The sequence below is a fragment of the Hibiscus syriacus genome, unplaced genomic scaffold (genome assembly GCF_006381635.1).
Source record: "Hibiscus syriacus cultivar Baekdansim isolate YM2019G1 unplaced genomic scaffold, ASM638163v2 tig00110511_pilon, whole genome shotgun sequence".
Classification (NCBI taxonomy): domain Eukaryota; kingdom Viridiplantae; phylum Streptophyta; class Magnoliopsida; order Malvales; family Malvaceae; genus Hibiscus; species Hibiscus syriacus.
Window position 1 is genome coordinate 974,003 of NW_024062767.1, and position 22,897 is coordinate 996,899.

At 36.0% G+C, this 22,897-nt stretch overlaps 1 protein-coding gene across 1 annotated transcript; it reads right to left on the bottom strand.

Moving 5' to 3' along the window:
* Positions 1-644: 644 nt before the first annotated feature.
* LOC120130093 (WD and tetratricopeptide repeats protein 1-like) lies at positions 645-16,994 on the bottom strand. Its single transcript, XM_039147432.1, has 19 exons — positions 16,785-16,994; positions 16,325-16,393; positions 15,847-15,924; positions 8,568-8,702; positions 8,356-8,463; positions 8,074-8,202; positions 7,013-7,128; positions 6,819-6,936; positions 6,310-6,415; positions 5,720-5,865; positions 5,428-5,598; positions 5,230-5,340; positions 4,511-4,622; positions 3,633-3,979; positions 3,132-3,222; positions 2,234-2,329; positions 2,061-2,131; positions 1,853-1,980; positions 645-855 (listed from the first exon to the last, which is right to left on the bottom strand). Exons 1-19 carry the CDS (start codon positions 16,863-16,865, stop codon positions 774-776), a joined length of 2,295 nt encoding a protein of 764 aa, XP_039003363.1. The 5' UTR covers positions 16,866-16,994; the 3' UTR covers positions 645-773.
* Between the last annotated feature and the right edge of the window lie 5,903 nt (positions 16,995-22,897).

The following is a 22,897-nucleotide window of genomic DNA, read 5'->3' on the forward strand; positions in this document are numbered from 1 at the left end:
ATCACCCAATTTTTCAGAATAAGTCATAATTGATTTTATAAAAAAATGGTTATGACACATACCATTCTATTTTCTATAGAAAGTCTGATGGATGTTAAAAAGTTTGATGGTTTTGTAACTCTAGCAGAATTTCATCTCTAAAATCTTTTCTCCATACTCAGTTTCATGGATGTTAAAATATTTATTGTGAACCACAGCCTTAAGGATGTTAAAATATTTATTGGGTGTTGCAGTTAGCAAGAGTGTGAATGGAATCCTCCTATCCTAGGGGAAGTATGTGCTCGACTTACAATCGGGGTTGGGAAAATTAGGTGTTAAACCATATAATACTCCAATGGTTCCGAATTTACAATTATAAATTATTTTATTGAACAAAAAAATTATATTATTAGCTAATAATAAGTGTTGCTTAACATCAGAATTTTTATCATCATTTAAATTTTATATTCAACATAAAACAATAATTTTATATTAATTTAAAATAATTTACACATGAAAAAGTTGTTACTGTCAAATTTTGTTAACATGCACTTTATTAGTGTTGTTTTTTAAAACTACAACTATTTGTTAAAAAAATAAACAGTGTTTATATGTGCGACTTATGTAACAAATATTGCCGTTCAAATAAAGATTCAACGCCATGCAACAGTAACTGTAGGGGTAATTTACTAAATTTTGTCAAATTTTCAGAGGTAAAAAACTTGAAAGGAAAACCTATTCTATGATAGAGAGGGAAGCTACCTGCATGCTTTTTGTAACAGTTATTAAGCAAACTAGCTCTGGGCACACTCAAACGGATGCAAGGATCCTTCAGTAAATTCATGCATACGTAACCGCTCCAAAAGTTCAAAGGGCCTGCAAGTAACATTTTACCAACCTTGCATATAATTCTAATAAGGAAATTTGATTCAAGAAGAATTATTATAAGCACAAAGTTCTTCAAACAACAATCAGCATAACGAGTACAAACTTGGAAGTCCAAACCATATCTAATCTGACGTCAATTCAATTTCCATCTTCCTAAGATCTTTTCTTTGATGGTAAGACAGCTCAAGCCAGTATATTATTGTAATGAGATTTTCAAGAAATAATGTTTAATGGCATGAGAAAATAGTAAGACAAAATATAGATCTCTATGAAATTTTCATTTCGGCAGATGCTGCATGAGGTAGGAGATTCAAAACCCTAACCAGTTGTGTCCTTATGAGAAGTATAATAACTATATTGTTGAAAATAATCAGATGGTAAACTTTCGCATATAGAGAACTTTCATCTTATAAAAACGATATAAAAAAAAAAGTATCCTTCCATAAAGCCAGTTAACATCTGCCCGTCTGATTTTGCTACAGGAATTGTAGGATGAGATTTTCAGTAATTCGACATTGGAGTACGAAAAACAATTGAAGGGAAAAAATCCTAGAGCAATAAAACTATAAAATTTGTATTCTCACCATGCACAAGACAGGCTTGAATCAACTACCAGAATAATTATACGAAAAACAATTGAAGGGAAAAAATCCTAGAGCTCTAAAACTATAAAATTTGTATTCTCACCATGCAGAAGACAGGCTTGAATCAACAACCAGAATAATTACCATATATACAGTTAGCATCAATCACCAGAATGATCAACAAGAACAAGACGGAGAAATCAGGGGAGGAAGGGGAACTAAAGATGACACATTAATGATTACCATATAAACAATTAGCATCAATCGCCAGAATGCTCAACCAGAACAAGACAGAGAAATGAGGGGAGGAAGGGAACTAAAGATGGCACATCCACAATTTTTTTTTTCATTTGATGCATGCTCCATTTTAAAAACATAATGATACTATTTATAGTGCTTACAGAATAGCCTCACGATGGAGACACAATTTGCGTTGATTACTTTCCATGGCCTCTAACACATTAGAAGTTTCTGGCCCTGCTGACCCCCCAGAAACCAATGATGGAACAGCAGCAGTTGGACTCCAAAGCTACACCATTTTCCAGCTAAAATTAGAGACTGATCTTGATTATCGCATATAATACTCTTTCCATAGTACTTGAAGCTCACCTTTATGGTGTTATCAATCCCACTGGTCGCAACAAAGCAATCCAATGGATGGCACTGAACACAATTTACAACTGTGGAGAAAAGCAGAGATTTTACAGCCAATGAGAAACAATAGGGAGAAAGTACCGTCCACAGTCTCCAGGCAAGTTAGGAGTGGAGAGGAGAAATATTACCAGCGCCATCTCCAAGGACCATTTTTATCAATCTACCAGTTCGCTTCTCCCAAATAAACCACCTCCCATCGTCACTCCCACTAGCAACATATTCACCTACAAATCAATCAGAGGATGCTAGCATAATTGTTTCACTGATAAGGTTGCATATTCATAGTCATGACCGACAGTTTTTCTTCTACAGTAATTGACGACACATTTTTGACAAACAAAGGATTAATAACCACCACAATCAACAAGAAATTTGATTGAAAGAAAATCAAATTTCCTGAGGCTATAGGACACTTCGTCCCAAAGCCCCTTTCCATTAGGCATCAGATATTGCACATGCCAAAGTAAAGACCATACTTGACAGCAGTTATTATAATTCATAAAAGAAACAATTGAGATGTTACTTGATCACAATCTACTTGTTACAAATCAAATATCCAAGAAGAAGTGAATGTTTGGATTCAATAAAAGACTTGTAAAGCCCATTCATGTTCAATGATTCCTTTGAGAGGTGGATTGCCCTAGAAATTTTATTGCAGAAAAATATTTCAGTTTAATAGTGATAAACCACCCAGAGAATGCCATATTTCTTTTCAATTGATATCATCAAAAGATAGAAAGTCACCACCACCTCATTTCCCTTCTCAAACAGCACTAGAACTCACTGTAGAAGTAAAATGATGATCCTCAGATAACACAAACAAATTTGACTAAGGGTTTAATTTAATGATGTGTAACAAATAAAAGAAGTATAAGAAACAATATTTTCTTTTTGAAGAATGAAATACTAATGAAAAGGCACAAATTCAACGCCACAAAGAAAACTCTAAAGAGCTTGTAAGAAGGGTGAAAAGAAAAGAACTACAATTGCAGATAAAAATATAGATAAGATGATACAATAGTGTACCTCTCTGACCAAGGAAACTGGCTTGTTTGATGTCAGTTCCAACGTTGCAGTGGCCAACAAATCTCTGCTTCATATCAGTAACTGCCTCGGGCTACAAATACACGACAAGGAAATCTTAAGCTTGATTAATAAATCCATTGCAAGAAATATGATTATAAACCGTGGTCAACTGCAAGAAAACATGTAACAGTGATAAACAGTAAACAAAATTATTTTTGCAAGCTATCATCATTATAGGCCAGTCATCTTTGGACATATATCTGATATTAACACATTAATGGACATCATAAGTCAAAGCAAGAGGAAAGTCAACTCTTCCAAGGACAGAACAAACAGAGTCTAGCAGCATCACCAGTGACAGATATAGCCATGCCCAGATAATTAATACATGACTGCAGTTACTTTCAAGATAATTTTTTAATAATGAAATAACTAAATAGGAGAATCTTGTTATCAAAAGTTGAATCGTTTGAAAAATTAGGCAGAAGATGAGAATTATACCTGATAAGCTCCTCTCCCATTTTGTGATGACAAGGATGGAGATCCAGAGGAACCATTTGGACCAGTTTCCCTCGTTGAATCACCTCTTCGATGAATTCTGAGATTTAAACTTCCATGTAACATGTTGGATTCAACATCTCGTCCTTCACTTGATACCGAGGTTTCAAAATCTAATTCCAGCTCTTCATCATAATCAGAATCTTCTCTATCAGATCTTGGCCCATCTTGTGAAGCATCACTGTTAGCTTCTGAGCGATAGAGTATGTCACTTAAAGACAATCCTCTTCGAGTCCGAGGTTCAAACTTCGGTGCCATGTCACTAGCCTTGTTATTTTTTCCAGCTTCAGCTTTTTAAAAATAATAATAGTAAATAAATAAAATAAATAGAAGTCAGACAAAACAAAAGTGCATAGCAGCAGAAGTTAGCACATGCAACAACTACAGTGATTCAGTGTGATCAACTTAAAAAACATGAAATATAAGCATGCTACACGTACAATTGAATCTTGATCAGACTCAGGCCTGACAGAAAATGAAATTTAGGCAGAGAATGGAACAAAAGGATTACGAAAAAAGGTCAAAGAATTAATGGAAAAGAGGAAAATAAAATCAGGTCAGGACTTCCACTTATAAGAACATAACATCTACCATACAATGAACTGAACATATAAGAAAAGTTAAGACTCGTACTAATATAACCAAGAAAAAACATGGGATATTTCAGTCAACACTTCAACCTAACATTGCTTTTCAGTAAGAGTAAGATGAATAGCCCGTGATAGAATTGCCAACACGCGCAAATATACACAAGACAACTTCGGGGGTAAGAGATGAGATAGATCAATAGGGATTAAGATGAGCATGTACAAGACACAAACCAACTGCAAGATGTTTCTTTAGGTTCTCCACTTTCTCAGCCACCATAGTATTAGATGGAGATAAACATTGCGCCACAAAAGCAACATTTAAAGCTTCCTTATGTTTTCCTAACTGCACAATAGGAAAACCAAATGAGAAAAAATAAAGACATAATTTCAGCAACTTCACATGAAGAGACAACCATATCAGTCTTAAATGGTTGCCAATTGATCTTTCAATAGCCCAAATTTTCCTTTTGAAAAAAATGAAAAGAATTGAAGGATCTCACAACATGATGTATCTTTACTTACAACAGCACAGCTTAAATACTCATTGCCCGATATTGATCTAGAGCAAAACATGCACAAATGACTTACAATTTGGAATTCAAATTACAATTGGATATTGTGTGAGTCATAGTGAGAACCAAGCCATAGCCACTGGCTTTACTTTATTCACCTCTTAGGATATAAAATCGGTAATTCAATTACATTATCTAAATGTAAAATCAAACAATTGAAGATATTTTCAATTTTCCATGCAAGTGTTTGACAAACTTCAGATTTGTTTCCACCAGTAGATGCAAGGATTTTGGAAGGATAAAAAAATGCTTGTCGGGCAGAAACCCAACTTAGCATTAAGCTTAATGATCTATAATGTTCTCAGCAACCCAAAGCAATAAGCCAATTGTTCAGATACACCATGTTTAGAACTCCACACTACTGGTACTGCAGATTACCTGTTCTAAAGCCTCAGCCATGCAGTAATGAGCTCTAAAGGAAGAATTGTCTATTCGTCGAGCATCATGGCAATCCCTGATGACCATATGGGCATCATTTTTCCACTTTCGCTGCAAAGGGCGACAGGCCAATATTAATTTTGCATCAAATAGATGAAATGCTTCATCAAGTTTATCCCAAAGAAGTAAACAATGAACCTGCAACAGCAAGGCAGCACGAGTACAAAAACATTCATGCCTCAGCGAGAGGCCAACATCACCACTATTTCCATCCAAGACTTCATTGCATGCCTCAATAGCATGGAAAAAATTTGTCTTCTCCTCTAAGTATCTTTTAGCAATTTCAACCAAGATCCTGCATTTTTCAACCTATAACTGCCATGTTAGATTGAAGCTGAAATACATATGGAGGAACACAATAAGTTACGTGAAAAGTTACCAGTTACCACAATTCCCATACAACTAAAACAAGAACATAAAAGATACCTACTCTTGCAGCATTGTTGCTTCTTCTCTGGAGACCATTTTCAAAGGAACTAGAAACAAATGATTGATTCTCTAGTCTATTTGGTGCAGGAGTGAAGGTCATCAATTTTGAAGCATCTCCTGATGTATATTGCATTGAACTCCCGCTATCTGCCAATTATGGAAGTAAGTAACAAATGTTCAGCCAAAGAAATGAGTTATAAATTGCAGGTATCATATATATACTGGCGGATGCATGCTTAACCTTTATAGTGAAATCTAAAATGCACTTGTTCATGAAAATGCAACCCAGAAGGATCTGAGAGGAAGGGAGACAAGAGAAGAACGAAGCCAAGTTGCATTTTCATGCACTTGTTCATGAAAATGCAACAGAACACCTAAAAAGAACAAAATAAGAACCCACCCTTTCCACTTCAATGAAGCCCCCACTAGGTTCACTTCTTTACACAAAACAATAACATAAACACAAGGAAATTCAAAACCATATATGATCAAGTCAGGCAGGGAAGCTCCTCAAAGAAGATAAACATAAACAGGAACACCAATAAACTGAACTATCTGTCTACAGTATTAGAGAATTTTGAATATGCTTACCATGGTTTATGTCCATTACATATACATGCTCCCCACTGTAGCTGAGCAGAACCTCTTCTCCATTAGGGCTAAATGTAACATGAGTTAAGTGCAAACTTGAAGGTCTCTGAAGAACAAAGGGGAAAAAGAAGATTGAATTCATTTAGCAATATTTTACTCAGAACCAGAAGTTAGATTAGCTTAACATATAATGACACATCAAACAAAAAACAACATTCGTAATGCTAATACCAATTGAAAATAATTAGCAGATTATAACTAAAAAAATTCCACGAAAAGTTTTTCCTTGAGGAAACATTTAATAGGGGACCTAATGAACATAAAAACAAGATAAGTTCACTCATCAAAGAGAAAGAAGAGAATTATTAGAATTATTATCATTTGCAAAATGAGCTGTTACATCATTCTAGATAAACTTGGTCCTTCTAAGTAGAAATCCTAAAATTAGCCAAGGCATTTCAAAAAAAATAAACAAACAAGAGTAACTAACAAATAAATTCAAAACTAACACGGTCAGAGAGATGCATTGGGCAGAAATAATTAACACAAGTAGGTGGTGACATCCTTTTGCGGCAGGAGGTCAGCGGTGGCAGCATCCTTCTATCATATAGACGAGCAAATGCATCACTGCAAACATTCGAAGACAAGATTAATGGTCAAAATATAGTTTGTGTGTGTATGAAAAGAATGATTAGACACGTACCTCCCACCAACAAGGAGCAAGTGAGGTCTAGTAGAACTGATATCACAAGATTTTAAGGCTAGAGTATGTTTAGGAGGATCAGCTAGTGACCTCTTTGCCCCACAACGCAGGTCAAGCTGCCAAAGAAATTTTAAAAAGGAAAGATTTAAAATGATTCACAGTATGGTCGAATATAAGACAACTACGATAAAAGTGCGTAAACTATCAATTAAATTTGCCGATTTTACAATGCCAAGCTAGAGAATTCCCAGTGAAGACAGATTATCAGATAGAACTCAAAATTGTCAAGCTACGCCAATAACCGAATGACTGAGGTGATAATCCGTTGACTTAAGAATCAAGGGGTGTCAGTACGTCCACTTATGCTTAAAGTCCAATTAAGCTTTCTAAAATACTGGTAAAAGTAACATGATGAGCAGTGTCTTCCGGACCAGATCTACATGGTAATAACATATTTTAATTTAGGTCAAAAAGCATCCAGACCAAATCTACATGGTAATAACATATTTTAATTTAGGTCCAAAAGCATCCAGGATTCTGTAGGGTTACAACCATACAAAAAGGCAAATTGAATGATTGTAGGTTTTCAATCCCACAAAAAACAAAAATGGATTTCCATCAACTAAGCATCCTGATTGCAAAGAGCAGAGACATCAAAGAAACTTTAATGTCCATATAGAATTTACTGATAGGGAAATCAAAGTCATGTAACAACCATGGGAACATACTCAAATGAAGACAAGTAAAAACTTCCAAACCTTTAGAACATGCATTTCAGGGATATCATGATAGTTGCAATCAAAATTCCACACTGACTAGGCAGTACTATAACTTCAACAAACAAAGATCTCATAGACGAATATAGAACATAGAACATAGAAATGAATGAAAGGTGTTATCATGTATGCAAGTCAGAACATGCATTTCAGGGATTCCATGATAGTAGCAATCAAAATACCCCTTGTCTAGTTAGTACTATACCTTCAACAAACAAAAATCTCATAGAGGAATCTAGAACATAGAAATTAATGAAAGGTATTATCATGTGATGCAAATCTCACAAGAACATTGCGACACTCTTGGTTAGAAGAACCTGCTGGAGGACAAGAAGTGCCCTCCCTAAAATCATGCTGTCTGAGAGTTCCATCTTCACTTGCACTCCAAACCACGTTCGGGTTCCCAACTTCAACCTGAAATTGGAATAAATAAAAACTATGACAAAGTGAAGCAATCAAGGAACACTTATGTTCACCATGTAAAGCAACATTAATTTTGAATTTACCACTCCCCATGTTTTGGGTCCAACTAAAGCATTACTGTATTTTTTTCCCAATAAACCTTACCGCTAGTTTTTTAACTCTTCTTGTGTGACACTGATAGAGTGCTGATGGAGTAGCAGCACCATCATTGAGCCCTCTCCCATTCAAGCAAGATAAATTAAATAATCGAACCTGCAAACAATTAGCTGTTCAAGTTATTAATGATATTGATACCTAATAGAAACACAATAAGACTCCAGCATAGAAAACTTGTTTAACAAATTCCAAAAAGCTACCTCCGCATCACCAGCACCAGAGGCCACATGCTCATCAGAAGTTTCAGGAATGAATTTTGTACAGAATATGTTAGCAGAATGTCCTGTCTCTATAGAATGCAAAAGTTTCCGACTAGAGTAGCCCCAAATATTAATCTGAAAAATGTAATTGAATAAGAAACTTTATATATTTCCATAAAACCAATACCCCTCAAAAAACTGTTCTTCACACACCTTTATCAACACATGAGCCAACAAGTTCAGCCTATTAGACCACTGAACCAACACTTAATATCCTCTTTCTTGTAATCAAACCCATATTTTATACTACAATGAATTAAAATCACTCCCATCATTACCATGTAGCCACAATAAGTTGAATGACAAGGCTTACCATTCCTCAGGCAAAACGTAGAAGTTTTTATATTCTAAAATATTGAATTTGGATCCCTGTCAGAACTCAGATGATATATAATTTTTTGGCCAAAAGATGATGTATAAAATATTTATACACCTCAGTACACACGAATAACACTAGATACTACAAGACTTAATTAAGACTTCACAAACATGTTGAAACCAACTCCATATAAATAGTAAAACCAAAATAACAAGATCATAGTGATGCTATAATGACCTGGAATATGTTGGCTCAAATTTTCAATTTTATTCATTTTCAAGTTGCCTATTAAAAAAAGTACAAATCCATATATTTTTCACAGAAATGGTGAGAGAGAGTGTGAGGAAAGAAGAGAGAGAAAAAGGAATAGGCCAGTCTTCCTCCGGCGGGAGTTGGACTGTATTCGTTGACAACCTGAGTAAGAGAGTCACTAGGAGTGAGCTAAGAACATATTTATCGATCAGGGTCAGGTGGTGAGAATTTTCATACCAAATGTGGTGAACAGGCCAAAGTATAAATCTTTCACTTTTGCCTTCGTTCAGTTTGGTAATGAAACAGAGATGAGGAATGCAGTTGAAAATATTAACGGGTTGTGGATAGATGGGAGGAAAATTTATGTTGGAGTTGCAAAGTACCAGAGTGTTCGACCAAGGGTTGCTGGTTCTTCTCGTCTTTCAGTTGGTGTCCAGGAAAAGGTTATATTTGATAAAGCTAATCCAAGTTTGAAGGCTGCGTTTCCGAGCAGATTAAGAGATGATAGATCATACAAAGATGTCTTGGTGTCGTGCAGTTCGCAAAAGACTGAGTCGGAGCATATAGGAAAAAGTTACGAAAGTCTAGACAGGGGAAGAGGGATGAAGAAGAAGAAGAATATTTGGGAAATGCATATTCCTATTGAAAATTCAAGTTGGGTGAAAAGATCTCTAACGGGTATTGTGAAACATTCCTTTGAGCAGGAGTTGGTTCAAAAAGGTTTGGCTAGTGATGGTTTTGAAGTTCAAATTGCGAGCTGGGGATATGTTTGGAACTCTTGTGTTATAACGTTCAAATCAGAGGAATTGATGAAGGATGCGTGGTCAAATAAGAGTAAGGAGTTATGGTTCTGGTTCGATCGGTTGGCACCTCTGTTGAATGAAGGTGGAGTGCCTATGGCTTATTGTTTGGTGGAGCTGTTCGGTGTCCCTCTATTATGTTGGCAAGAGAATTTCTTACAGAAGTTAGCTGGAAGGTGGGGTTCAGTGGAGGTCATCCAAGATTCGACTCTAACAAGGGAAGATCTCTCGATGGTGAAAATTTTGCTTAGGGTGGAAAGTCCCTTTGATGTCCCGGAAGTGTTTACTCTAGGTTCCTATGGAAGATCATACAAGGTGACTTCTAAGTTGGGATCTACTTCCCAGGTTTCAAATTTCTTTCATGGCATATCGCCGGATAAATTTTCCGACGATAGTGTCACAGTCGTAGAGTCGTCAGAGGAGGAAGACGATAGTATACGTTCGTCAGACATGGCAGGTCCAGGTCAGCTTGATGTGGAAGATCGGCAGAAAGTGAACTTATGGATTGATCAGGGATTTCCTGTCGGGGTTGGTGCAGCAGGTGAAGAAAATCAGTTTTCAAAAAGAAGCTTGGCAGGGAAAGACATTAATGAAGTTGTGTCAGAAGGTCACAGTTTGGGGAGTAGTAAAAAGGGAGATTATGCTGGGCTGGGTTTAAGAAATAAGGGGGATTATAAAGACAGTTTGCAGGCCCTTTCAGACAAGAGCAGTGAGCCTTTTTCTCCTATCTTGAGACTAGTTCCGGCTGGGCCAGCAGTCAAATTCATTGGGCTCGGAAATGCTAATCAAAATCAAATTCATAATGTTACTAGCAGCTCTGGGGATGGAGACAAAGACAGAGGCAGTCAAGGCTTATGGTCTGAGGCGGGTTTTAAGGATATAACAGGTATGGATGGTGAAGTGGGGTCTGCTGAAGGCTTAAAGTTGTCATGTTTTAGAGCTGGTTCGCCAACTCGTTCTGCTAGTCCTATTTCTTTGAAGAGTGCCCCGGTTGGGAGAAAGCTAATTAAGAGTCATAAGAGATTTTACAGCAGGTCCAGAGAAAGGAAAATTTGGTTGGATGATCCAGGAAGGGTTTCTAGTTTAAAGTTGGGTAGGTCTCCTATTTCAAGTGGTTTTCATTCTAAAAGTTCAGAGGCGGCTGGGTTGGCTGAAGGGGTTTGTGTTGATCAAAGAGGCAAGCGCTATTACAGGAGAATGAAAAGATCCCTCACTAGGGATGCTCTAGACCATGCTAGTGTGACTACAGTATCCACATTAACATTCTCAGGGCTGTTGGAGGAAGAGATTGCTACCTGGGAGATAAGCAGGATGCTGGGCATTTCTTTCAAGGAAGGGAAGAATGCTTTTCTACAAAAAATTATGGATTTGGAGAAAGGTTTGAGTCAGGCTAGCTGAGTCCAAAGATGGATTCTGGGATTGCTTTGGTATTTTTTATAATTGAATATGATGACAAAACTCATTATCTTGTCCTGGAATGTTAGGGGGCTGGGCAAAAAGGAAAAACAGAGAGCTGTTCAGAAGCTATCCTCAAAGAAAAAACCAATGTTTCTTTTTCTCCAAGAGACAAAACTTGAGATTTTACCAAGCTCATTTTTAAGAAGAAGTGGGTTGAATAAGCTGCAGGGGTTCGTTGTGTCTCCAGCAGCTGGATCTTCAAGAGGCTTATTTAGTTGTTGGGATGATAGTTGTTTTGAGTTAGAAGACCAGTTTATCCATAGGAGGTTTATTGCTGTTTTTGGGAAGTTCAAATCCAACTAATTTAGGTGTGGATTCATTAATGTTTATGGTCCGTCTGTGGAAGAAGAGAAGGCCAGTTTCTTTGAAGAATTGGGACAGTTTTTAAATGGGTGCAGTTTGCCTTTATGTGTGGGAGGGGATTTCAATGCTTACTTAACAGAGGAGGAGAAGGATGGCAGGTCTCAAAATAGAAATTCAATGGATATTTTCACTCTGTTCATTCAGCAAACGGGGATGATTGACTTACCTTTAATAGGGGGGAATTATACATGGAGCAGTAATCGGGATTGCCCCACTGTTATTAGGCTGGATAGGTTTCTGGTTAATGTCAGCTTCCTTTCTGAGTTTTCTGATATTACCCAATCGTTGTTGCCAAAGTCCATTTCTGATCATAATGCTATTATTTTGGAGAGTGGGGAAGATAACTGGGGCAAGAGGCCGTTTAGGCTGTTTAGCTATTTGATGACTGAGGACGGCTTCCAAGAGAAAGTTGCAGAGTCTATTATTTAGTTCAAGAGGGTCAGGAAAAAAGCAGGAATTCTGAGCATTCTTAGAAATACTAAGTTTGCTATAAAGACTTGGTCTGGAAATAGGAATCAGTTCCCTAGTAAACAGATTTCTGCTATTGAAGACAAGATCCATCACCTAGAGAACTCTTTTCAGAAGAATCGAGTTTCAGGAGTTATTGATAGTTCATCAGAGCTGAAGTTACTGAGGGATGAGCTTTGGAGACTTTACAGAATTGAGGAGCAAATCTGGTTTCAAAATTCAAGAGAGAAGTGGGTTAAAGATGGTGATCGGAATTCTAAATTTTTTCACACTTGTGCTTCCATTAGGAGGCGGAGGAACGCTCTAAATGCTATTTGTGTTGATGGGGTTATTATCAGGGACCCGGTCCGGTTAAAGTCTGCTGTCAAAGAGCATTTTCTCAAAGCTTTCAATAGCCGCACTACCTTGGAAGTGGAGGATATTAAGTTAAATTTCTCAAGAATTTCAATGGAGCAGAGTCTTATGCTAGAAAAGGAGTTTACGGAAGGCGAAATTTGGGAAACCTTGAATTCGTGTGATAGCAACAAAGCTCCGGGTCCGGATGGGCTGAGTATGGGTTTTTTCAAAAAAATTTGGTCTTCATTGAAAGGTGATATTATGAATTTTTTCAATAACTTTTACTTGGGAAAGGATTGGGAGCATGGCATTAATCATTCGTTCATAACTCTAATTCCAAAGGGCTCTAATATTGGGGGTTTAGATGATTTCAGACCAATTAGCCTAGTAGGTGGGATGTACAAGATTCTTTCCAAGTGCCTTTCGAGAAGGTTGAGGTGTTGCATGGATGATGTTGTTAGTGATTCACAATTTGCCTTCACTCAGGGTAGACAAATCTTGGATTGTTCTTTCATTGCTGATGAAGGTATTGATTAGTGGAGGAAGAAAGGATTGAAGGGTTGTGTGTTGAAGGTGGATTTCAAGAAGGCCTATGATACGGTAGATTGGGATATTTTATTTAAAGTTATGGTTAGAATGGGATTCGGATTAAAATGTTGTGGCTGGATTCGGAAATGTGTGTCAACTGCCTCGGTTTCAGTGCTAGTTAATGGGGTTCCTACGGATGAATTTCCTATGGCTAGAGGTCTTAGACAAGGGTGCTCCTTGTCCCCATTGCTGTTTAATTTCATTGGCGAGTTACTTAATCTACTGATTCGGAAAGCAGTATCTTGGCCTGTTCAGTGGTTTGATTGTTGGCAAGGATGATCAGCTCTTAATTTGTCACATTTTCAATTCGCAGATGATCTCATTATCTTCTGTATGGCTTCGAAGACACAGATTCTAAATGTCAAGAGGGTCTTACGGGTCTTTGAAGTCATTTCAGGACTGCAATTAAACCTCACTAAGTGTAGATTATTTGGGATTAATATCAGTGAGGAAGAGGTGTTGCAGTGGGCTAATACTATTGGTTGTGTAGTGGGACATTTTCTTTCGGAATATTTGGGATTACCGCTTGGTGCTAAGAGAAATTCTATAGCGTTGTGGGATCCGATAGTGCAGAAATTTAACAAGAAGCTAGCAAGCTGGAAGGCGAGGACTCTGTCTGTGGCAGGAAGATTAGTGTTATTGAAGGCTGTTTTATGCTCATTACCCACCTATTTCATGTCCCTGTTTAAAATACCCTCTTCCGTGGTTGTTAAGCTAAACTCCATTATGGCCAGTTTTCTATGGGGAGGAGGGGCAGAGGTTAAAAAAATCCATTGGATAAACTGGTCGACAGTATGCTCTGCAAAAAGTGCGGGTGGTCTAGGAGTTATAGATCTTAATTACATGAATAGAGCACTCCTAGGAAAGTGGTCTTAGAGGTTTGCGAATGATAGAGGGTCAGTGTGGAAAAAGGTTATTTGCAGTAAGTATAATCTGGACCCTAGTTTGTTGATTTTCAAGGAAAAACTACCTGCTTTTTCTTCTTGGATTTGGAAATCGATAGTCAATAATCATTTCAAAGATGACCAGTTCGGAGCTAAATTTCGATGTCTGTTAGATGTTCGAGTGGACAGTGGGGACAGAATCAGTTTCTGGTCTGATAACTGGGCGACTGTTTCCCCTCTTAAAGAGGTCTTCCCCAGATTATTTGTTCTGTCTGTAAATAAAAATGGGAAGTTAAAAGAGTTTGGTGAGTTCAAGTCCTCAGTTTGGTGTTGGCATGTTCAATTGAGAAGGAGTTTGAGTGACTGGGAACTGGTTCAATTCTGCGATCTGATGACCCTAATTCAAAATATATCTCTGTCCAAGGATCTGTCTGATGGGTGGGTTTGGAGAGGAAACGGGGATGGGATCTATTCTGTTAAGACCAGTGTCAAAGCTTGCAGTCCTGTTTTGTCAGTTGATTCTTTTTGGTTGAGATTCATTTGGAGGGGTTTGGTGCCTCCCAGAGTGGAGGTCTTTTTGTGGCAGGTTGTGCATCATAGACTGCCAGTAAAACAGGAACTACAAAGGAGAGGAGTTTCAGCTGTTATAGATGTGTCATGTCCCCTATGTAAAAAAAGAGGTTGAATCCTCTTTGCATTTATTTTTTACTTGCCTTGTGGCATGGGCATTGTGGATGAAATTTTTGAAATTGTGGGGTGTTAGTTCGGTTTTGCAGGCCAATGCTCAAAGTTTTCTGCTAGCTTGGGAGTATTTGGTCCCTAATTCTAGAATTTGGTCATATATTCCGGGTGTGGTACTATGGACTATATGGAAATATAGGAATGACATTGTGTTTGATGGGGGTAGGCTCAATCAGATCGATCTGTTTTTTTATGGCAAGATGTAGGCTGGCGACCTGGTTCATAACGAATTCCAAGGATGTCTCTATTCTAAAAGACTCTCATCTCTGATCCTACTATTGGGGATTCTTGCTCTAATTCAAGGTGTTCGATCATTGAAATTGTGTCTTGGTCTCCTCCTCCAAAGGGTTTTATTAAACTTAATGTGGATGCAGCAGTGAATGGTGATTGGAGGAAGAGTGGTGTTGGGGGGAATTCTTAGAGATGAGGATGGCTCGGTGATGGGCTCTTTTCAAGAGCCTTCTGGTCCAGGTCCTCCGGCGCTGATTGAGTTGTTGGCAGTTAAGAGGGGCCTAATTTTTTTTGAGCCGTTTCATCAGCAAATGAAGGAACGTTTATTGATTGAATCTGATAGTAAACTTGCAATAGAATGGGTCAAGAATTTTGATCTCTGTCCCGGTGTATACTCTAATTTAGTAAAAGATATTGTTACTAAGTTAAGGGAGTTGAATGGTATTATTAGATGGGTTGCTAGGTTAGCCAATGTTGAGGCTGATAGTTTAGCCAAAGCTGGTATTGGTTAGTTTTACATTTGTGATTTGCTTTTGTAGTCTTTGGGTTGGATTATGTAAAGGGAGTGTTTATGTGTTGTTGTTAAACATTATGTATATTGTGCTTTTTAATGAATCCTAAGGCACTCTTTTCCTCCTTCCGCTGATTGAGAAGCACTTAGTGTTCCATTAATCATGAAGGGGGTTTTTAACGAGGCCTACATTCCTATCAAAAAAAAAAGTTGCCTATTAAAATGCACAGAAGTTTACATTTAGTAGAAAAATAAAGATGAATCATACCTGTGCATCATCAGAACCAGAAATTAAAAGTGAACCATTTGAGTTCCAAGCTATAGTATTTACACAACCCTGATGTCCCTGGTATACAATGAACAGAGGAGGATTTTAGAAGAAAAAATATAAGTAAAGTAAGAGGTCACCATGTTCAAGCCTTCCAAGGAAAATACCGCAACTAGAAGTACTAAAACAAAATAGAAATGAAAAACTGTTACATGGGACCGTAGTAAATGTAGCAAAGTAACTAAACCAATACATAACATGCAATGTAATCTAGGAAGCCACCAAATGCAGACCTGCAAACAACCAACTATGCTGAAATGTACGTTAGTCTGCGATCCATCATGAGATAAAAGTGAATTTTTAAAATAAAATAAAAAATTGCATCCATCAAAGAGGATAAAGAAGAGAAAGAAAAAGATCGTTATCACTATAAGAGGTTTTGCATGATAATTATGAAAGCTTTACAGATGATAATTACCTCCGATTCATATTCCAATGCAAGCCTCCGAATCAGAGAGGAATGCGTCTGCAAACTATGATCAACATCCTACAACACATAAAATTCTCTTATTAGGTTAAGCACTCTTATTATTGTCTCAACTGAACAAATTTCCTTTTCAACAACATATATATATGTAATTAAAAACAAGACATTAAGAAAGCAATATTCAGGTGAAGAACAAACAACAAGGTTCAGCACTTCAATTCTTAATCAAAATTCCAATAATAAGCACATATACATATTATATTCAGTAATTCACAAGCATTTGCTCAAATTCTCAATCACATAAAATAAATACAGAAAAGAAAAAAATCTTAAATCAGCAATTCCTGGAGAACTGTAGACCGCAACAACAAATAGTACGCAAAATCAAATAAAATGAGAACTAAATGATCAGGTTTGAAGATGGAAACAAAAGGAGAGAGCGATGACATACGCGGCAGTTCTGACGGATGTCGATGGGCCTGCCGTCGAGTAGATTATATATGCTGCCGTCGTGGAAAGGCCACTCGTCCATCGAATATTACTTCAAAAACAAAACTAAAACTGGAAAAAAATTCGACAAAATCTAGTTCCGATCGGAAGAGACAACGGTAACCGGCGATGATAAAAGCTGTTGCTAAAAGAAACAGCTAAGCTACCAGCATAAGCACAATGGTTTTCGTGGGTTAGCCACGCCAAAGCAAAATAAATTAAAAATTTTCTACGCTAAATTGCTTTTTATCAGACACGAAGACAGTGATAAAATTAGGGATGTTAATGGATAGGGTCGGGTCGGGTTTCTGGGCCACCGATCCGACCCGAGAAGAAAATGTCCTCCACCCGTGACCCGATCTGATTCGACAAAATTAAAGTTTTACCGACCCGAATTGAATATATGACTTAGAAATCTGATTCGACTCTATTTGATCCGACCCAAAATAATAAAAAAAATATTTTTATTCAATAAAAACAGTGACTTAATTAAAAAAAATTATATATAGAGGAGTATTATTATAATTATCTCTAAATATATAGGGTAAAATTATATATATTTTTCGGGTCGAGTCGGGTCGAATTTTTTCCACCCTAAACCCGACCCGACATGAACAGTGCATTTAAAAAACCCGACCCGAACCCAAACTTTTTTTAAAAAAAAATTCGATCTGATCGGATCGAAACTCATTGGATTCGAATTGAATTGTCATCCCTAATAAATGTTTTTTGCCTAGTGTGTGTTTCCTAAGATTTCTAAACTTCTCTACTAGTACAAATAAATAAATAATAAAATAATGATTATTACGTGATAATAAATTTTCGGATAAAATACATAAATAGTCAATAATGTTTGAGTAAATGCCTCTTTTGCTTATTATTGTTTTAAAGGTATTGATTTGGTCACTGACATTATCGACCTATAATAAATTAATCACTCGCTATTAATCATCGTTATTGGGATAATAATATTAATGTGAGACATTAAACCAACTGACCTAATACTATTTGATCATATGAGACAGAAATATCCTCGCTTAAAATAAGTAACTCTAATTTACCTATTTCAAAATCAAAAATCTATTTTACAACTTTGAAAGAGAATTTCTAAGAATATAATATCCTCACTTACAATAAGTGATAATGAGAAGAAGTTCATTGAAAAATTGATTCACTAGATAACAACCATGATCCAAAGATTAGTGCCCTTATATAGAAGAAATGGATGATGATTTTCTGAAGAAGAAAAATGTGAACGTGTTGAAGAAGAATAATAGAGCAATGGGATAGGTGAGAGCATTCTTCCTCTGAAAATTTAAAATTATCATATATTTTAGATTTTTTTGTGTATTTTCTATTAAAAACAAGGGGACCTATAGGGATAAAATTATCATATATTTTAGATTTTCTACGTATTTTCTATTGGCTCCCTTTGAAATTTTATAAGTTCATTTATTCCTAAAATTTTAGAAGTTCATCTCTTAACATAAAATCATGTGTTTGTCTATGTAGTTAAGAAGATTGGATCTTATGGAAGAAACAACATAAATAAAACATTATATGTGTGTATAACCAAAATTGCATAGAATATATGCTTTTGTAACCCCATAAACTTGGCCTAGACGTTATGATCGAATCTCGGAGACCACAATAATTTGAATTACCCAAAATCATGAAAATTTTTGAGTTTATTGATAAATGTCACATCGAAATTAATTTAAGAGTACACAGCATACGGTTGCAAAATAGCAATGTAAATCCATAATAAAAACTAAAAGTTCACAAAAATAACATAAACGAATTTAAAGTCCAAACCAAGTAAAAATATAATATCTCAAAGTTTAATATATAACGAGGGTTAATGAAAAATAAAAAGAAAAATATAGTCCGAAAATATCCATATGATATTTAGGAGTCGATCCTTCAAGTACCAGAAAAAACCATAAAGGTCTAAGGAATTTGAAAGGGAAGTAACTAAAAAGTGAGCTACATGGCTCAATGTGTTCTCTAAGTGCAACAGACAACGATAACAAAACATAAATAATCCATTCATGATATAAAATTCAAATTAAAAACTCAACCACAAGTAAACAAATTGTCCATTATCGAATTATTTTAACAAAAATTTCACACTATACCTTTCATTGTGGATAAATAGGATGTAGACGTTACTCTCCGAAGAAGTATCCAAAATAGAATACATAAGCCAAGATGAGGATGTAGCTCTCTATAGAAGATCCCATATAGAAATAGGATGGGAATATTGCCCTCTATAGAGGTTCCCAAACAGAAACAAGATGAAGATATTGTCCTCCGTAAAGAATCTCAAACATATGAAAGAAATACATCAATATATAGATTAAAAATAATACAAATATAATTAAAAATTGGACATGTCGTTGGTAAACATAAAGAGAATACGAACATGCTTACAGATAAAATAATATAGTATAATAACATAAACAAAGTCGACACACACTCACGCGATTCAATAACAGTGTATCAACTGAAAATAACATGAAAAAATAATAATTTAATACGAGTCAAGGGACACACCTATTTCAACTAAATAACATTGGCTAAGTCTTTTGCTTCTCACAACCGATAGCACTAGGTCCTGCGGAACATGAACCTAAAATTAATATAGTACTATGCGAGTACTACAATAATATATCTAATATAAACAATTAATTTTTTAAACAACACTCGTGTGTATCTCGAGTCAAACGTGTAGAATCAAACCAAATTGAGTGAGGGTGGTCGGGATCTACCGGGAGTGATGCGGAGACACGTGTTCACATTCATAACATAATATAAAAAATTGAATTCAGAATCCTAGAATTTACTTAACACAATTGTAACATAAAGTGATAAATAATGTCAAATGAGGCTTTCAGGTCAGAACTTGGCAAAATAGACTGTGAAAACAGACTCATGATATCCAAAAACATAATGATGAGGGTCAATAGAAAAAGTTAACAGAAAAAGTCAATGATTAAAGTCAACGGTCAGATCAGTTCGGTCAGCAGTTCGTTAAGAGTAGTTTAAACTGGTTCAGTAAGACTCGTTTAGGTCTATTTAACACCTAAATTATACCGGTTTGCAAAAACTAGCCTCTCGCACCTGCAACGAAGATGCGTGTGGGACATAGGTCATCATCTGGTGGCTAAACAAATACCAAAAAATTCCAGAATATGTTTTAAGGTGCAGGGAGTCTCTTACAGAGGTTAGATTGAGGCAACATATGATGGATATAGTTTTTTACAAAACTTGAGGTGTTCCTCCATTTCTCAACGACAAATGGTGATAACGAAATGATAAGGCAAGGGTACTAGACGAAAGGGGACGACATGACGAACTCAACAAAGTCGGCGATGAGAAACATGGTCAAGTAATTTGGTGACAAATTGTGAATACAATAACCAATATAAAAAATGAGAAAGAATGAGAGAAATTACTGGTTATGCAACAGATGGGAAATAAGAAGAAGAAAAAATAGTGGGTTTTCAAATACCCTAAATAAAAAATTGGGTTAATTACGACCATAAGTTTAAAAATTGATGTCAAAATTCATAATCTATTTAAATTAGCCCCAAACTTTTAGGGTGTGACAACTCTCCTGTTGAAAACATTTTGATGTTTCGATATAACAAATTAAGTTAAATGAATTTTAATATTTTACAAAATATTTTCTAAGTATATTCGATATAATTATTTGAATATAAAAAATTACCCCAAGTCTTTCAAAGTTCATTTTAAGCCTTACTAAAGTGTAAAAAAATATGTTTTAATCTTTTAAACAAATTTACAAAGTATTTCCAGACTTAATCGAGTCAAAAATCATTTCTTAATTAAAATCAAACCAAAATGGGCAGATTGACCAAAGGGAACCGATTTCCCCCTGAATGGTTTGACTCTGAGAAATAACAGATTGCTCGGAGGGAACCGATTTCCCCCCATGGGGTACCGATTCCCCATGTTTAACGGTCGAAATATTTGAATTTTACACTACAGGAACCGATTCCCTATGAGGGGGTACCGATTCTCCCCACGCTCCAAGCTGTTTTATTAACTGATTCCATCCCCAAACGGCTCCAAAACATCCCCAACGGCTATATAAGGCTTCAAACACATTCCAAGCTATAAATACAAGCTAAGGACACTTAGAACAACTATTCAAGCAATCAAACACAAGAGAAGAGTTTTTCATTCTTATTTCATTTTTCTCTTATAAATATTTTGTTTTTGTGAGCTTAATTCTTGTAAACACCTACCTTAGAGAGGTTTTATTGTTTATATTTCTTATCCTTTTGTACAGGGGAAAGGTTATAGTTCAGCCCGAAAAAACTAGGGAGTTGTAAGGTTATCTCTTTGTCCTCAAAAGAAAGAACAAATTAGTGAATTTGTTGGAAAATCCTTGGTGAGGAGCTAAGGTAGTGGACGTAGACTTTGGTTGAGAAAGTCGAACCACTATAAATCGATGTGCAATTCCCTATCTTTCAATCTCCTTACTCCCTAAACACAAAATAGTTCGACTCCTCTTTGCAAATCGTTCCGGTTGTCGATTCGAGCTTCCGAAAATCCCAACAATTAGCATCAGAGCCTAACTCGTTAAGAAGGTTTAACCACCTTGAGACGATCCTCAAAGAAGTTCTACCAATTTCCAACGCAACCGACAAACAAATGACTTTTTCCTCCAATGCTTATTATCTTGAAGAATATCCTATTATGGATTCACAACTGGTTAAGAAGCCACCATTTTTCAATGGAGCAAATTATGCACAATTACTCCATAGTACCTTAACCATTAATATGCGCTAGCTTCTAAGAACCTGATCCTCATAGTTAAGAATCTGAATAGGCTCCTCATAACTAAGATCAGGTCTTAGCTCAACATCCTCTACAAAAATTATATGAGACGGATCAGAATGGTAGCGCCTCAATATAGAAACATGAAAGATAATATGAATGTGCTCAAGTATGGTATAATAACTATTATTGTAGGCAAACTCAAACAATGATAAGTGAACTCTCAACTACCTTAGAAATCTATAATACATCATCTCAGTACATCCTCCAGAATTTAAATAATCGACTTAGATTGACCATCAGACTACGGGTTATAAGTTGTATTGAAATTTAATCGGGTACCTAGAGCATCATGAAGAGCTTTTCAAAATCGCTACGTAAACCCCAAATCTCAATAAAAATTATAGACAAACGAACCCAATGAAAGCGAACAATCTATGAAATATATAATTGAGACAACCTGTTCAGAGTATAGCTAGTCTGAACCATAATAAAATTGGTAGACTTAGTGACAGGATCAAATATAACCCAATTTGAATCTTTCTTGAATTGCATCAAAGGCAATCCATTAACAAAATCCATAGTTACTTGCTCTCATTTCCACTCTAAAGAATGAATGGTTGCATTAAAGATGATAGAAATTGATGCTCAACCTTCACTTGCTGATAGGTCAAACACTTAACCATATAGCTAGTCACAACTCTTTTTAAATTAGACCAGTAATACGTTTCTCTAAGATTATGATACATCTTAATCATATCGACATGCATAAAATAAGGACTATCATGAACTTTTCACAAAATAACATGCCATAACTCATGATCATATGGTACATAAGAATGTCCTAAAAAACACAACACACCATCCTCATCAAATGTGTACTCAGAATCAGAACTCTACTAAGCTCGCTTCACAAACAAAAGCAACAATACATTGAAAGGTTGCTTTGACTTGATCTCAATTGCCAAAGTAGGTTTAACTTGAAGTTCAGCTAATATGGTACTGTCATCATACAAACTCATACTAGTAAACATAACCCTCAACTTGGTAATCGCTCTATGACTCAAAGCATCATTGATAACATTGACCTTCCCTAGATGATACTTAATCTCAAAGTCATAGTATTTCAGGAACTCTAATTAATAAAACTATCTCAAATTAAGATCCTTTTGAGTCAATAAATATTTTAGACTTTTGTGATTAGTATATATATAATACTTTTCACTATACAAGAAGTGCCTCCAAAATTTTAGTGTAAAGACCATT

Excerpts from the sequence above, each read along its gene's own strand:
- LOC120130093 (XM_039147432.1), bottom strand. The coding sequence starts at position 16,865 with ATGGACGAGTGGCCTTTCCACGACGGCAGCATATATAATCTACTCGAC. Across the intron at positions 4,623-5,229 it reads TGGCTGAGGCTTTAGAACAG|TTAGGAAAACATAAGGAAGC; the intron begins GTAATCTGCAGT and ends CCTATTGTGCAG. Across the intron at positions 1,981-2,060 it reads GGATTGATAACACCATAAAG|CTTTGGAGTCCAACTGCTGC; the intron begins GTGAGCTTCAAG and ends AAAATGGTGTAG.